This window comes from Hermetia illucens, chromosome 5, assembly GCF_905115235.1.
Source record: "Hermetia illucens chromosome 5, iHerIll2.2.curated.20191125, whole genome shotgun sequence".
Taxonomy (NCBI): domain Eukaryota; kingdom Metazoa; phylum Arthropoda; class Insecta; order Diptera; family Stratiomyidae; genus Hermetia; species Hermetia illucens.
The window spans coordinates 29,324,108-29,339,510 of NC_051853.1; the positions used below are offsets into that span (position 1 = coordinate 29,324,108).

At 38.3% G+C, this 15,403-nt stretch overlaps 1 protein-coding gene across 13 annotated transcripts in view; it reads left to right on the forward strand.

Moving 5' to 3' along the window:
* LOC119656694 (MAP kinase-activating death domain protein) overlaps window positions 1–13,671 on the forward strand; it is a 61,467-nt gene extending 47,796 nt beyond the window's left edge. For 6 of the 13 annotated variants that reach the window (XM_038063180.1, XM_038063186.1, XM_038063182.1 and 3 more), the window contains 4 exons: window positions 956–964; window positions 2,831–2,903; window positions 10,204–10,250; window positions 12,471–13,671. In XM_038063180.1, coding sequence (XP_037919108.1) covers window positions 956–964; window positions 2,831–2,903; window positions 10,204–10,250; window positions 12,471–13,301 — 960 coding nt within the window. In that variant the 3' untranslated portion in view covers window positions 13,302–13,671. Of the gene's footprint in view, window positions 1–955; window positions 965–2,830; window positions 2,904–10,203; window positions 10,251–10,875; window positions 11,556–12,470 lie in introns of those variants that run through there. The other 7 variants (XM_038063181.1, XM_038063187.1, XM_038063189.1 and 4 more) reach the window with 3 other exon arrangements.
* Window positions 13,672–15,403: the final 1,732 nt, after the last annotated feature.

Consider the following 15,403-nt stretch of genomic DNA (forward strand, 5'->3'; position numbering starts at 1 on the left):
GAGAATAGAACAAAAATCAATAATCGTAAATAAATATTTGAATATTATTCTCTCTCTACATCTTTTTCTATCTCTTTCTATCTTTCTCTCTCTCTACATATATATATTAACCTATATTTTATTAAATTATGTTTTCAATATAAATTGTTTTTAAAAATTTCATTGAATTGAAGGAAACAATGCTAAAAAATTGCGTATCATCTTTGAAATTTGAATAGCTCGTGAGTGGTATTGCAATAAATTACGTAACATATCAATCTGACTAGCAGAACATGTAAATAAAAATGAAAGAAAGGAAATAAGAGGAAATTAAATGAATACGATTAAACAAAAAAATTCAGAAAAATAATGAAGAAGCTTCATATAATTATTAGAAAACGAGAAAAGTCAAACTACTCGTAATACGCCATTTCTAAATTGGTGACTTTTGAGATGGTCCTTGTGTACATTCGCTACGATAAACTTTTGTCATACGTTCATCTTCATTTTCTTGGTTTTCTCTATGTTTTCTAATTGTTTCAATGTGTATATATATATTTATGGTTGTATTTATTAGAGTATCATTGTATATTTTTCCGTTTATTTTAATTCCTTTGGTTTTGTTGCCTTTTACTAAGAGGGTATGTAATGCGAAATAGAGGAATTTCAATTGGTTTTGAATATTAGTATTGAAAATAGTGAAATTATTGGAGGGACAGAATTAGTGTTTTTATCATTGAAATTAGTTTCTTATTTTCTATTATCAGAAAGAAAGTAGTGAAAAAAATTGCTTTAAAATGTAAATCAAACGAAATTTCAAAAAATTACAATTAGAAGACTAACAAATATCAAAATGTGTATTTTTTCGCGTATCGCTGCTCGCTCGCCATCTTTGGATTGATTGGTCTTCTTCTTCTTCACAAATACTGTGCTTGTGCTTATACTTCTACTTCCACAATAAAATATCAATAAAAAGGACTTTGAGGTATAAAAAGTTGAAATTTTTTTATAAAAAATCCATTAGATTTTTATCATTACATTTATATAATTGCATAAAGAACATTAACACATTCATTATTTGTTTTAAATTGTTTTATATATGCCTTACATTTGCAATGCGACAAAATCGACGCTAAGTTAAGCTGTCTTGTCCTTAAAAGCAGATATAACAAGTTTGATGCTGCTTTATTTCGTCAAAGCCTTATCGTTTCTGTTCAATTATCGCTTTGAATAAAACGTTTAAAACAAATAAAAAAAAACAATAAGTGTAAATTTGCTTCATAAGTTCACTCACATGCATAGTGAATTGTTCAATTCACCTAAGATGGTTTGTTTCTTGAATGGAAATCATCAATTCATTAAGAAACAAAAATCACATTTGCCACAGATTTGTTTTGTGAAGTTCTGAATTTATATAAATAATCCATTAGGATGAAAGACAAGAAAAGAAATATTTTTAAGGCACACTTTTAAAACAAACAACAAAACAATCATTCAGTTATACATTTTGATTTTGAGTTGAAATGCTTGCGTAGAGTTTCTTGTAGAGAGTTTTCCGGCAAAGTAGTTTTGTAGTTTTGAAACCCATAGTTTTACCCGCCTTCTATTTCTCGGCGCATTCATTTATACAAAAGAGCAAACATCCCTTTTGTGTTTCATCGTTTGTTTGATACACTTGAATATTTGCGAAATGGCATGTTGTTTCATTGAATTCATAGAGAAAGTGAACGATCAATATTGCTCCATGAGTTTAGTTTCAACCTTCTCTCAGTGATTTTAATTTCCAAATAAAAGTGCTCCTTTCTACAACACTGGAAAAAAATATATAAATATTTAGAAATACTTAGGTTAAAAAATTAACGTTTAATCTTATCCGATGATGGTAAAATTCTTACCTCAATAACACAATTCCATTGAATCGAATTGAATGCTACAAAAATTATAATTATTATTCTTACAATAAAAGGCCTTAAATAATACTTAAAAATACAAACGATCCAAACAAAAAAATATATAACAACAACGAAATAATGTGAATTAAGACCATCTCACAAGTGCTATTTAGAAATTCCAAATGCTTGCTTTCATTATTTTCAGTTTTCAATTGTTCCTGAAGATTGAATAGTGTTTTGAAGATATCCTCACTTGATTTACAAATGTCTTTGTTTTACTTCTGAGTTTTAGTTTTGTTTTTAGTACTCACTACTTGTTATTAGATTGACATATTCGCATATCAAAATCACAACCAAATTATTTATACCAAACTGTTAATTTTATTTATTTTATTTTTGTATTTTCTTTAAACACTAGATCCTTAATGCTATTCTGTTTTCCTGTGTCTATAGTGGAACGCTTCTGCTTTCAAATTTGCAAAGTATTCGTATATTGTCTTACTCAACCAACGAGAACGTTGTTTAGATGCAAATAATAGCAAAAGATAATAAAGTAAATTAGAAGCTTTTTAGATGCTTATACACTTCTATTTGAATTGTGTGCCTTAAGAGCCTCGCCAGCACAGAATATACAATACTGAATAACCTACTAGGCTGCCAAACCAAACACGCTAGATACAAATCATTTTGATTTTTTAGAGTTGTTTCGTATTATGAGTACCTTTTCGTAGTTTGTTTCTGTTGTTTTTTCGCAAAATAGATACTATTCTATACGCAAACAAGCATGGTACCTTTTCATTGTATTTACTTACTACACACAAAATATATATTTTCAACATGAATAGATACAAAAAAAAAATGATGCAATATTTAGTTTTGAAGTTGATGAATTCACCAATTTGTATCGTATAATTCGCATTTGTTAATTTTATAACTTTTTTCCATATTTTCCTTTTTAGTTTTTCGTTCGGTTGGATCATATACGGAAATGTTTCACGCAGAAAGGAGGGATTTTCGTGTTGGAAGAATACAGTAAGTACTGCTACTTAAATGCCATAAATATTCCGTACACTGTACTGCTCTATTTCACTGGATTAAATCAATATTTTTTGGAAAATTGCTTAGAACTGGTCAATGTATGATAATAACGAATGCAACAAACCAATTTTAATAGTGACCCTGAACTTATAACTGAGCTTACCATCTAGCTTCTGCCATTTGGCTAGAAAAGCCAGTAGTTCTATTTTTTGGAGACATGCACTGTGTCCTACTTTCATCACTACGTATGTTACTCCAAAGAAATTTTAAATCGATCTACTGAATGGTGTTAATTCATAATTCACCAGCAATCACTTGGACTAATTCAGGACATCAGTGGTAGACTGATCCTAGAAAATAACGACCAACTTAAGATGTAGTTAGAGGTTTTTTCCTCCATCTTACCGAGCCTGGTTAGCACAGGGGCATGGATGCATGTGTCAAGGGGATACTTCAGTGGATCTGCATTGAGGGACCTACATGATCAATTTTTGTTACCATTTTAGCTTTTACCATGCCGTTCATGGTTAACTACAGTCAATCCGAATGATCATTTTCATCATCCCCAATTAATATAGTTATTACGATATATTTTCCAATGTGTGAAATGCGAATCTATCTAATCTGCTCGACTTAAACGGGCCTTGTATCAAAAATTTGATAAAATGCCCTCAATGTTTTGGCCATCAATAACATACAGATAGGAAGATTTCGATGATATGTCAGACTGGGGTCTTTGGTTTTGTTGGAAAGTTTTTTTGCAACCGATGTCATTAGCAGGCGAGGTGTTTGAAGAAAAGTGCCATCGTCCATTGAAGCCCTTCGCCACGTTAGAACCTAGCAACATGAAGGATGCCACTGATAATAAAAAGAACAGTAACAGTATCTGTGGGCGATCAAACGGTAGTATAGGTTCCAAGGCATTGGCATCCACGATGGAGCATGCAACCTGGGAAACGCCTGCTGAACTATTATAGAACCCAACCTCATTCCCACCTCCACATGGTGACACCTGGGAGTTTTTTCTTAATGAAAAACTGCAAACGGAGCCATCCACACTTAAAAACAGGACAAATTGTACCAACTGCTCCTCCAGGTTGGGAGTTGGGTAGGGCTGACAAACCTACACGGAAAAAGAAGTTATGAAGCCATGAAAGGAGTCTTAGAAAAGATGGAGTTTTCAACGATGAACTTAGCAACAAAAACGGAATAACGATTTTCGCATTTTCTCAAGCACATGAACAGTTGTTAATGCAAGAGTCACCATCCTCTTCAAGTCCACCTAACAACTGGCCTACGCTGACGATATTAACCTCATAGGAAAAATACCTGAAATGTACAGGCTGTGCAGTGGTGGAACAAAAATAATAAAGATAGGAGACTACAACAACTTTGAGACCGTTGAAAATTTGTCCTACCTGGGATCGAAAATCACAACCAATAACAACTATGCCACTATGTCGGCTGCCAACAGAGCCTATTCCAGCTTACAAAAATTATTTCGCTCGAAATGTCTTACCATAGGATCAAAGTTGTTACTGTACAAGACAATGATCTTGCCAGTCTTTATGTATTCCTCGGTGACCTGGGTTCTTAACAAGAAAAATTACGAACTCTTGGCCGCGTTCGAGAGAAGAGTCCTCCGAAGAATTTTTGGCCCCTACATGAAAACTATTCTGCATCCCCTAAAACGATGAAATCTATAAGCGATAAAATCCGACTCAACATATTGCGGTGGGCGGGTCACAGCCCGGAAAAATTTAAAAGGGCAATATCTATGGAAGAAAAAGAAAACGAGGCAGAACTTGCCTTACATGGAGCGATTGCGTAGGTAAGGGCGCCAGACACACCAGGGATACCTAATTAGTGGGCCTCGACGCAAAATCGGGATGTTTAGAGTTCCTTACCAAGGCAGGTCTAGAACGGATGCCGGTTGTTGCGCCGTTAATGATGATGGCCTGTAACAGAATGCAGGTTTACCGACTCTATTTTTGACTTTAAATTTTTCTGCGATTTTACTTAGATACAGCATGCGACGTTTTGGGCCTGTGCTCTGATAATAGTTAGTAACTTCTCCGGAATGCCCCTTTTGTGCAGCGAACTTCAGATAAAATCCTTGTGGTCGCTGTCGAAAACATTCCCAAAATGGATGAAGAATAGGTAGAGTGCAGATCTAAACTCTTCAGTGTTCCATAATGATCCTGATCCAGCACGAACGCCAACGCCAACGGGATGTTCTTTTATGCGCTGCAACTGCCGCATTTAAAATGAATGCACTTGTTCAGATTCTTAATGATCATACGTTTTTCCACTCGTTAGGAAAGATTTTAGGTTCCCAAGTATTTACTATAATTTTGCAAAGCCTACAGGGATTGCGGTAGACAGTTCAGGTATGAAGAGGATGAAGAGCCTACTATTTACGTCCTTGATCTGTGACCACCTACAAATTCTTTTGGGATGCATTATACGGTAGCGGAATCTTTGATATTTGCCTTAGCTTATGCTCCCTTGACCAGCACAATAAGAAACTCCCTTTTGCTACAGCGTAGGCTACGCAGTACTTCCCTGAGATTTGTTACGGTAATAGAGCTTAAAAGCATCATCCTCGCCTATACTCGTATCACACTTTTTTTAGATAGAGTACTTACTGAGTACGTAACAATAATCCATCGGAGTACCAAATATACACCTACCATTATCAGAGTGCTAGCCTGGAATCTGGAGTTCAGGGAATTCCTTTCACTGGTGGGAGGGGAGAGCGCCCCTGCCATCCACTTTCTCCCTTATCCGAGTTAATCTTATTCGTGCGAAGAGGAGCCTGAACGTAATGCCTAACATGGCTTCCTCTGTTAGCGCTCTCATCATTTTTTTTGACATTGTTGTCCGAAGGGAGGTCTTCTATGTTTGTATGGATCATATACCACCCCTTACAAGAAAAATGGTGTGATCGGCGTCGGCAGTTATGACAACGTCCTTTCCTGATATTGTGCACGTGAGACTGAAAATTTCTATGACCGCTTACAAGCTGACTAAAGAAGTAATTAATCTCATCATATTTTCTGTTCAACCAGGAATTTAAATTCCTTATGACCTGTCGCAGTCACGATTTGTCTTCCAGAGTTTTCAATCATTTAGTGCATGTCGCCGTTTTTCATGAGCAACCATCTGGCTTGAATTGTCTCCATTGTGTTAAAGATGATTTTGCGTTCTTTGACGAAGAGAACAACTCCCATGATCACCATGACAGGCAGATTTGTGATAGTATGGTAGGTAGACACCACTCCTAAAGCTTCCCGTCTCTGTATTTCCGCAGAGAGCATGTGCCTCCGCACCGAAGTACAGGACTGACTACATTGCGGTCATAAGAAGGTGCCTCTTGCAGGAGGTAGTGCCCCATTGTCCGCCGCTGATTTGATTTGTTTGAAAAAAGTTAATCTTTTCATTGAGCGTCAATTCAAGCTACTTAGTTGTTGGCTTTACCTTTATAATCGTCTTACAGATCAGGGAGTCAGGGTGGGGATTTTTTTTTCAGTAAAAAGGATTGCCTCGGTTTTTCTCCAGCGTGAGGTGAGGCTATCCCACATTTCTAACATCGAACGTTACGAGGAGCAATATTCGTTGAAATCGACGTCCATACGCTTTAGTTTGATGAACTGCATCCGTGATCTTCATTATAACAACCGAAACTGTTTTGAGAATTGGTCCCCAACCCGGACGAGTTTTTCGTGCTCTTTCCGGCTGTGGCATTTAGTATAATTGGTATGCAGATGCCAAGTAAATGAACGGTGCTTGAACAATGCGGTCTATCTGTTCGAAAATAAGTGAATAAGGTTTCCGCAGAGCACCAGTTTTTCTGAAGATTAATTTATGACCAACTCCTCATTGATTCCCATTATCGTGCCCTCCAACGCGGCTCTGCTTATACCAAGAGCTTCGGTGAATCTTTGAATATTCACTTTCGCAGCGTTCAACGCACGGCGAGAGCGCTAGGCTGGCGCTTGCTTGCTGAGGACTCCTTATGACTCCCTCCGTGTTAAAATTACTGTTCATTCTTCCTTTCATAACAGTCGGGGTGCATTTTCCATGTTCTTGTCCAGCTTTCCTTTCCAAGTTAGATTAGGAGATTAGGAGGTTCATGAGATCTTTCGTTTCTATTATTGCGGCTTTCTGGAGAAAAACTGTCACCATGTGTGCCCCTGGTATATTATTCCCAGCACATGTTGAAAGTTCAGCTCCTTCTCAGCCTGACAATTTAGGAACTATGGTCCTGAACCACTTTGCAATTTCTTCCGTCGCGCAGTCCACCACTATATGACCTGATCGAAAGCGTATCCCGGTGTACACAAGTTTCGCAGTTCATCCTTTGCACTCCTGCCTGACGACAAGGTCTTCGATAGTTTCCTGCTCCTCACGAGTGAGTATTTGTTCGGGAAACATTTTTGGCAGTATGACCAGTCGAATGCCCTTGATCGCATTAGTATAGCTGATGGCGGACTTCCTGATTCCTGCCTTCACCCCTGATCTGTTCGGGGTTTCTCCCCTCTTGGGTTCAAGTTTGGATTTTTTGGGAGCGCTCCCCGCTTTCTTAGTGATAAAGATGGCTTAGGTCTATCGTGGGCCTTCTTAAGGGCCTCCTCTGGTTTCAAATCTTCCTTCAGATATTGCAGGTACCTGCGCCACTGAGACCCGTCTCCTACCTGAAGTCTGATATATTTATCTCAGACGTGCTTTTGCTTGTCCCTGCTTTTTGAGCAGTGGTGTTTGTTGGTTGTCGTCCTGGTATGGGGATTAGGAGTTGCGCCATGCCATAGCTCGCCGTAGCACGGTGTGGTCAAACTTACTCACTGAAGTGACTAGATATCAGTGAGGTTCCATTCGAATATAGTCATTTACCCCTGACTGCAAACTATCCAATGAGCGCGGCAATCACTATAGGGTTGCGCAAGATCTGCTCTCCCAGACCACCCATGAATCAGAGGTGCAAGTAGCTATAACAAGCGAACCCTATAGAAACCCTAACAATAATGTATGGGTAGTCGATCCAAAAGGTTGGGCGGCCTTGTGGGCATGCGGGGTGAAGCCACACAGGAATGTATGAGGTAATCCACAAGCGGGTTCGTATGGGCAAAAATGGACGGCATATACGTCTGCAGCTGCTATGCTCCTCCAAGCCTAACGTTGGCCGAATTTGAGGACATGCTGGACAGATTGATTCTGGATGCAAAAGGACGGATACCAACAGTTATAGCCAGTAATTTCAATGGATGAGCCACAGAATGGGTAAGTTCACTGACGAATGCAAGTGGGGGTTGTCTCTTGGAGGCTTTCGCGCAGTTAGATATCATATTGGCTAACGATGGTTATACTTACCGGAAAGGGGAGTTGGGTTCGGTTGTGGATCTGACTTTTGTGAGTCCGCCACTAGCTTGCGATATATCCTGAACGTCAGTGAACAGTACACCCATAGTGATCACCAAGTAATACTTTTTGACCGGAAGAGCAACAGTTGGAAATCTGCACGTCAAAAAATTAGGATAACGTCAGGTTGGTCTGGAAAGAAATTGAGGAGCAAGCTTTCATTGATGTGGGGTTGGAGCAGGACACTATGCAAGGTATACCATCGGAAAGAGCCCTCCATATCACGGAGTGTATTGCGAAGGCATGCGACTGATCGATGCCGAGACGTTATACTTTCCTCAGTAGAAGGCCCAACTGCTGGTGGAATAGTGAATTGTTTGATCTTCGGTCGGCGTGCCATTGGACCAGACGAGCGGCTCGGAGAGCAATGGGTAGGATTGACCAGAACAAAGGTTGGTGTTATTGCCTAAACCTGGTAAGCCTCCTGGTGAACCATCTTCCTATAGACCTATATGCCTATTGAACAGTATGGGGAAAATGGCTGTAGAAAGTCTGGTAGGCTTATCAAACCGATAATTCGGCTTCCTTACGGCTAGATCAACGATCGACGTCATCAAACTGATCACAGGTTTAGCTGAAAATGAGATGCACGGAAGACGTGGTACCACCAAGTATTGTGCTTATAAGGAGGTCATTGGCGGCGATTTGTGTACCAAGTTACTTAACTGCGTTAGTCGATAGCTACTTAACAAATAGAAGGCTCTGGTACGACACAGACAATGGAACCAAATAATACATTGTCTTCGTGGGTGTTTCACAGGGCTCTGTGTTGGGAAAACTATTGTGGAACATCATGTATCACGATGTCCTCAATGTCCCAGTTTCTAGCGAGGTAGCAATAGTGGGTTACGCCATTGACATAGCGGTGATTGTTGTTGCAAAATATCTCCCGGATGTGGAATTGTATTCATCCGAAGCAATCACTGCTATAAAGAAGTGTCCGAAAGATGCAGGCCTTGCACTCGCGGAACATAAAACAGAGGCGGTGCTTATCACGAAGCGCCGTACGGAAACCACTGTCCGTATCAGAATAGGCAAGCATATCATCACTTCAAAGCCAGCAATTAAATACCTTGGAGTGATGATATGATGCGAGGCTGAATTTCAAGCACCACTTACAAAATGTTTGCACCAAGGCGTCCAATGGCCATGGCAAGGATGATTCCAAATGTCGCAGGCCAGCGATGTACTTGTAGACTGACCCAGCATCAAGGAGTGGACGCAGAGAACGTATGGTGAGATAAACTATGATCGATGGTATTCCGGAGGACCTGGAGTATGTTTTCTTCCATTGCTCTAGATTCGTTGACAAAAGGCAGCGTCTAGAGGAGGCATTGGGAGGAACAGTAGCACTGGAAAATATAATTAGAAAAATGCTTGCAAGGAGGAGAGCTGGAATGCAGAGAACGACATGGCAGGGCCGACTCAGTGCCGATTAAGAGGGGCAGAGGAGGCGAGAAAGGCGGTTGCGAATGCAATCGATGGGTGAAGGGAGAAGCTGGAGCCATGTCCATCCCGCGACCAAATACTTTGTTGTGGTTTCGCGGGGAAGAGGACAGGAATTAGGAGGTGGTTTGGTTGGTAAAAATCCCACATGTTGTAACATGTGTACCAGTGTCTTTGGAAGATTTCCACCTCCAGAAAAAAAAGACGAGAGGCCTGGTCCTTGGAAAGCCACACATCGCCCTAGAGGCGAGGCAGCTCACCCTCAAAGAGAGATAGATTGGCTTCGGGGAACTATATTCCGCGTCACACTATCCAGCAGTGCACCAAATATACTTGCATACAAACAAACAAAACCTTTCATACCTGAAGTGAAGTTACTTATGAAATGGTATATATACTTTTCTAACCTTGAATTACTTTTTTCTTCCAGATCCGAAGACGAGGCAGCTAATTCAACGAAAATATAAATCAACAATGGTGAGTTGTGTTTTTTTCTTATTTCAAGTGCATGTTTGTGAATGCTATTAATCTAACCTTGCAACTAAAATCTTTAAAGAAAACTTACCACATTGCAAAGTTTGTACTTAAGGAATGCAATTAGGGACTAAATCATAGAATGCTAAAATGAACCTCCATAAAATTATCTAATATTTTTTTAGTTCCTTGTAGAGATGTGTACTGTAAAACAGCATTGCCCGTGGCTTGAAGTTAATCTTTATTAACTTTTGTAGATTTTGTACTGTTAGTGATGGTGGATTTATTTTGGTTGATTTAAAACTTTTCAATTAAGTTTGATAACATTATCTTGAAATTGTCAAGATAACATGGCTGTCAGCTATATCGCTTTCGGATGTAAACGTTTATTAACATCTCAAAATCGAAGAACGTGATTTTAACAGGATTCTTAGTCCGTCTGAAAAAAATATTTTATTTATTCACACACAAAGCACCATTTATACTTTTTCTTCACACTAGCACCTACACTAAATCTTTTCACTTGTGTTTTTATCTGTCAAAACAAAATATAAATCTGTGTTTTATTTATTTATATAAAAAAAACTTTCCCTTTTTCTTTTTTTATTTTTATAATGTTCCGCTAAAGGCGCCTGAAGCTGTATTATGTCTTCATAGATTGTTTTCTATTCGTTTGGCACAAAAGTTAATGGACGATAAAGACAAACCGATACCGAACGAAAATGTCACACCACAACAAAAATGTGATAATTTAGATACAACCACATTAGATAAAACCTAAAAACCAATAAGCAGTTAAAAAATGACTAGCAACCTTATATCACTGTTTGATTTGTATATAAATAACTTGTAAACCGATAAAAATTGTTTATAAACCAATACAGAACTTATAGACAATGTAAGAGAATAATAAATCTAAACAGTTTGCATGATGTAGTAATGTGCCACTTCCGGTCACCCTTTCATACTCTTCTTTCCTGTCTTCTCAGCTTTATTTGTTGTTGTTACTGAAAAGTTGAAAAAAAGCAAGTAATTTACGTAAATGTAAGTGTTGTTTCGTTGAAAGTATTCCGAAGAGCTCAAGTTGAAATCTGGAATATCTATTAGCAGAAATGGGGCTAATTAAGGAAGCTACTGATCCGGGATCTTCCTTAAGACCTGATTAAGTTTTTCGAATTGTAAAGGAAGTTAAGGGGGTCATCTCGTATGAAGGCTGTTTGTTTTTGGCTTTTTTTTAGAAATTTTTTGTGAAGAACTGGGTAAAGATACAAATACGAATTTTTCATCATAGATTTATTAATATCTTGAGCATGCATAGTAATTTTTCCAAACCGGTAGCAAAGTTCGTTATTGAAATATGCTGCCACACCAGATGGCGCTGCGATCATCTTAAAGAAAAAAAGTAAACGGGATTTTAACGTGCAGACTTAACTACAGTCCGCAAACTAGGATTATTAAAAAATATTAAAAGCTAAATTTTTGATGCTGTGTTAAACTTTTTTTGTGAATTTTGGAGTTTTTCACGGCTTCTTCACTGAATAAAAAAAAGCTACTGAATGAATCGCAATTATCCTAGTTGGCGGACCGTAGAAATATGTTCTGAATAAGTCGTGAAAATTTCAAAGAATTTCGTTGGATAGATTGTGGGCTATGGTGGCAGCCGATTTTCAACATGCAGTTTCGAGGAAAACGCATTTAAAAAGTAGAATGCGATTTTCGAGAAACCTTAGGTTTCCTCAAGAAACACATGCACAGCCTTGGCTTCAATTCTTGTCCTTTTATCGAAGTCATTCAAACGTTATTTGGAACGATAAATGCGTGCTTTATTACGGCGATCGTCAGAAATCTGTTATGCGACTTATCACGTGTTTAACACAAATTTTCGAACGACTCCGAATATAAAAAAATCACTTTACTCATATATTCTACATTATATCTAGATTGATGTCAAAAAAAATTCGATTTCTCGAATCCGACACACGGGATGACCCCCTTAAGTAATTTCCAATTTCGGATAAGATTGGTCTTTTGGAATTAACTTGAAGAACTTAAGATTTTTTGGGGCAACAAATTGAAAAAGTATTTCTTTTTGGATTTGCATTAGTATTCCAGATTCACTTGAGTTTACGGCTCCTGAAGGGAGAAACTGAACATAATGCTTTTAGTATGTCGCAAACTAATTTTATTCATTCACCTATATGTTAACCTTCAACTATCAAACAGGCGGATCAGATATGTTATTCTGTGTTATGCGTATTCTCCTATGTTGCGGCTGGGCAAGATAAGAAAGGTGCCCATGGAGCAGCGAGCCATCACACGTCGCATAGCCAGAAGACAAACATGCCATCGCATTCCATTCCGACCGTAAAACCTCATAATGTTCAACCAACTACAAAACAACCGACTCAACCGCTACCACAACAACAACAGACGAAATTACAAACTGTGACGGTCAAGCATACCTTCCATCCACAGACTCCAACTATCACCACCACCACTGTTCAGCCTCAAACGAAAGTATCTTCTACAACGACAGCAATGCAATCAGGGTCTCATCCTCACCATCAGCAGCATCAACCCCAACAACGTTCACCACATCTTCCATCGCGAGCTAGTCTCCAACAATCTTCATCAGTATCATCGTCAAATGAACCACCACATTCCCCAGTGAAAATACCTCAAATTCCACCACGCATACCATCACAGAGTTCAGTAGATCAGAAATCTCGAGGTCCTCCACCTGCAATCCCGCCGCGAACTGGCACTGGCATGGTTACAAGGAGTGGTTCAGTGCAAGTTCCACCATCAGGTGCTTCATCTTCTGGTACGATATCCAAACAGCCCCTTGTCAGGCAGGCGTCCGCTAACTCAATCCCACCCCAATTCACTCCACAACCCCCACCGCCATTTGTTATTCCACATAGGCGCAGTTCTTTGAGCAGACAAAGTTCGGTAAGTAGTAATAATAGTAGCACAACTGGAAGAAATGGAGGAGTTGGCTCCTTTGGGCACGGTGCTGCCGGGGGATCTCCGTCTCAAACGAGGAAACACTGACAACGACACTCCCTTTTTGAAATGGGTGAGGATCATAAGGTTTGCTCGTCCTACTGCTTACCATGGCTGTAAACCATGTTTGATGGTATCGTATTTGTATGAGAAATTATAGAATGAAACCCAGCGCACAGAAATTATTGAACTAACTTGGAAAAAAAAACAATAATTATTGCTCTAGGCAGTGTTAATTTTCTAAAAACACGACTGCATTGTTTAGATTCGATAAAAGCTTTATCTTGTAACAAAAACCTAGGGAAACTATTTGAAAGAGGATCTGCGCTCGTTAGTCTTCTGAAACCGTTCAGAAATTTTGATATAAAATTAAAAATTGTGGCGAAAAGTTTTAATAATCACACGATTCAATAAATAATTATCCATTTTTTTTATCCCAAACCTGTTAAAGACATACTTTTATTAGGTCTGGTACAGCAGTTCTCTGTATCGTGACTAGAAATTTAATCTTTTATATAATAAAAGCTTTAAAAAATTGATTACCCCCTGCAAATTCTCAAAACAATCATCTAGATGGAATACTGCGGATTCTTATTTCCACAATAGATTTTAAAAATGAATTAAATAATAAAAATCGATGAAAAAATTATTACACATAAAAAAAAATAATTGCAAGTCTTATGTTATTGCAAATTTAAAATAAAATATCAGAAAATAATTTTTATTTCATCTATAATTTATTTGTGCCTTACTGAATACCGTAACATACACAATGTTAGAGGTTTAGCGACGATAAAAAAAGGATCATGCGAGTTTCATGATCGATTTTCTTTCAAATTTTATTCAACCGGGAAAGATTAAAACAAAGTCACGAAGTAGTTGAATTAACAAACAAAAAATAACAATGATAATATCAGTAACAAATATGATAGTTATTACAAACATACATATATTTACATAAAAGATAAAAGAGCTATATGAAAGTATTATGAATGGTAGATAGAAAAGTTTATCCAATTTTTTCTAAACCCCGCTTTTTATATGTGCTATATGCTTTGCTAGGTCCAAAATCCGAGCTGGATTAAAATAAAATATAACACTGTGCGACCTATTTTTAGAAAATAACTGTCAGATTTTTGTTTTTCTGTAATCAAACTCCTTTTTCTTTAGCTTTTGTCCCGTTCATAAGTGAGGTGGGCTCGTCTTGATCGAATGCGCTAATTTTCTCAATCATAGGCTTGGTTTGGGTGAAGGAGGGCTTTCAAATTATCATCTAGTGTAGCAAGCCATCGGACGGCCAGTTCAATTTCAGCAAGTCAGCTCTCGTCAACACGAATTGCAAGACTCTCCAGTCGAAGATCCTTCACTCACAATTTTTTCACGATGGATTCAGCTATATATTGGTAGCGGATGTTCTTCTTTCGGATGTGATCACCCTGCACTAATCCACTACAGCACCGCGAGGTACTGTTCATTGTTTTTGATAGTCGGCCAGTCCTTAGAACCATAGAGGGCGATAGGGTGAACGACACTGTGGTAAATTTCGCATTTGAGACGTTCGTTGATGTGTCGATTACAGAAAACGCCAGAAAAGGGCATAGTCAGTCAGACGTTCGCTCTTATACTGCCGGAATTACTGGCTTTTACATTTTTCATTTGTTGATGTCTGCTTTTTGGGTGCTGAGTTTACGGAGATACTTTCTATACTGAATAAATTAACAACAGGAGGTGAGGCACACTCGTATGAAAAAGTGAAGCTCATTTTTGATATTTCTAGTTACAGCCGAACTTTAGACTTTTCGATTTCCATAAAGCCCTAGGTGCGTCATAGTGCGTCAACAGCGCCTTAGCGCCATTGCTGTCGATTTCTGGTAACGTGTTTCAGCTATCTCTACGCTTTTCCGAGAAGCTTGCACTCGTTCTCCACTGTTCTAGGGCAACCCTCCCAAAAGTATTGCTAAACTTTGAAATTTCTAACTTAAGCTGAATTTGACACTTTTAAATTAAATTCAAATATAATATATCAACAGAACTCATCTCACGCTGCCTCACCACCAACGTGATCTAAGCGGTTAGCATGTGTTCAATGCTTCGTGATATATTTTGCAAAACACGATATGTGGGCGAATTATACTCAACGTGAATACGCC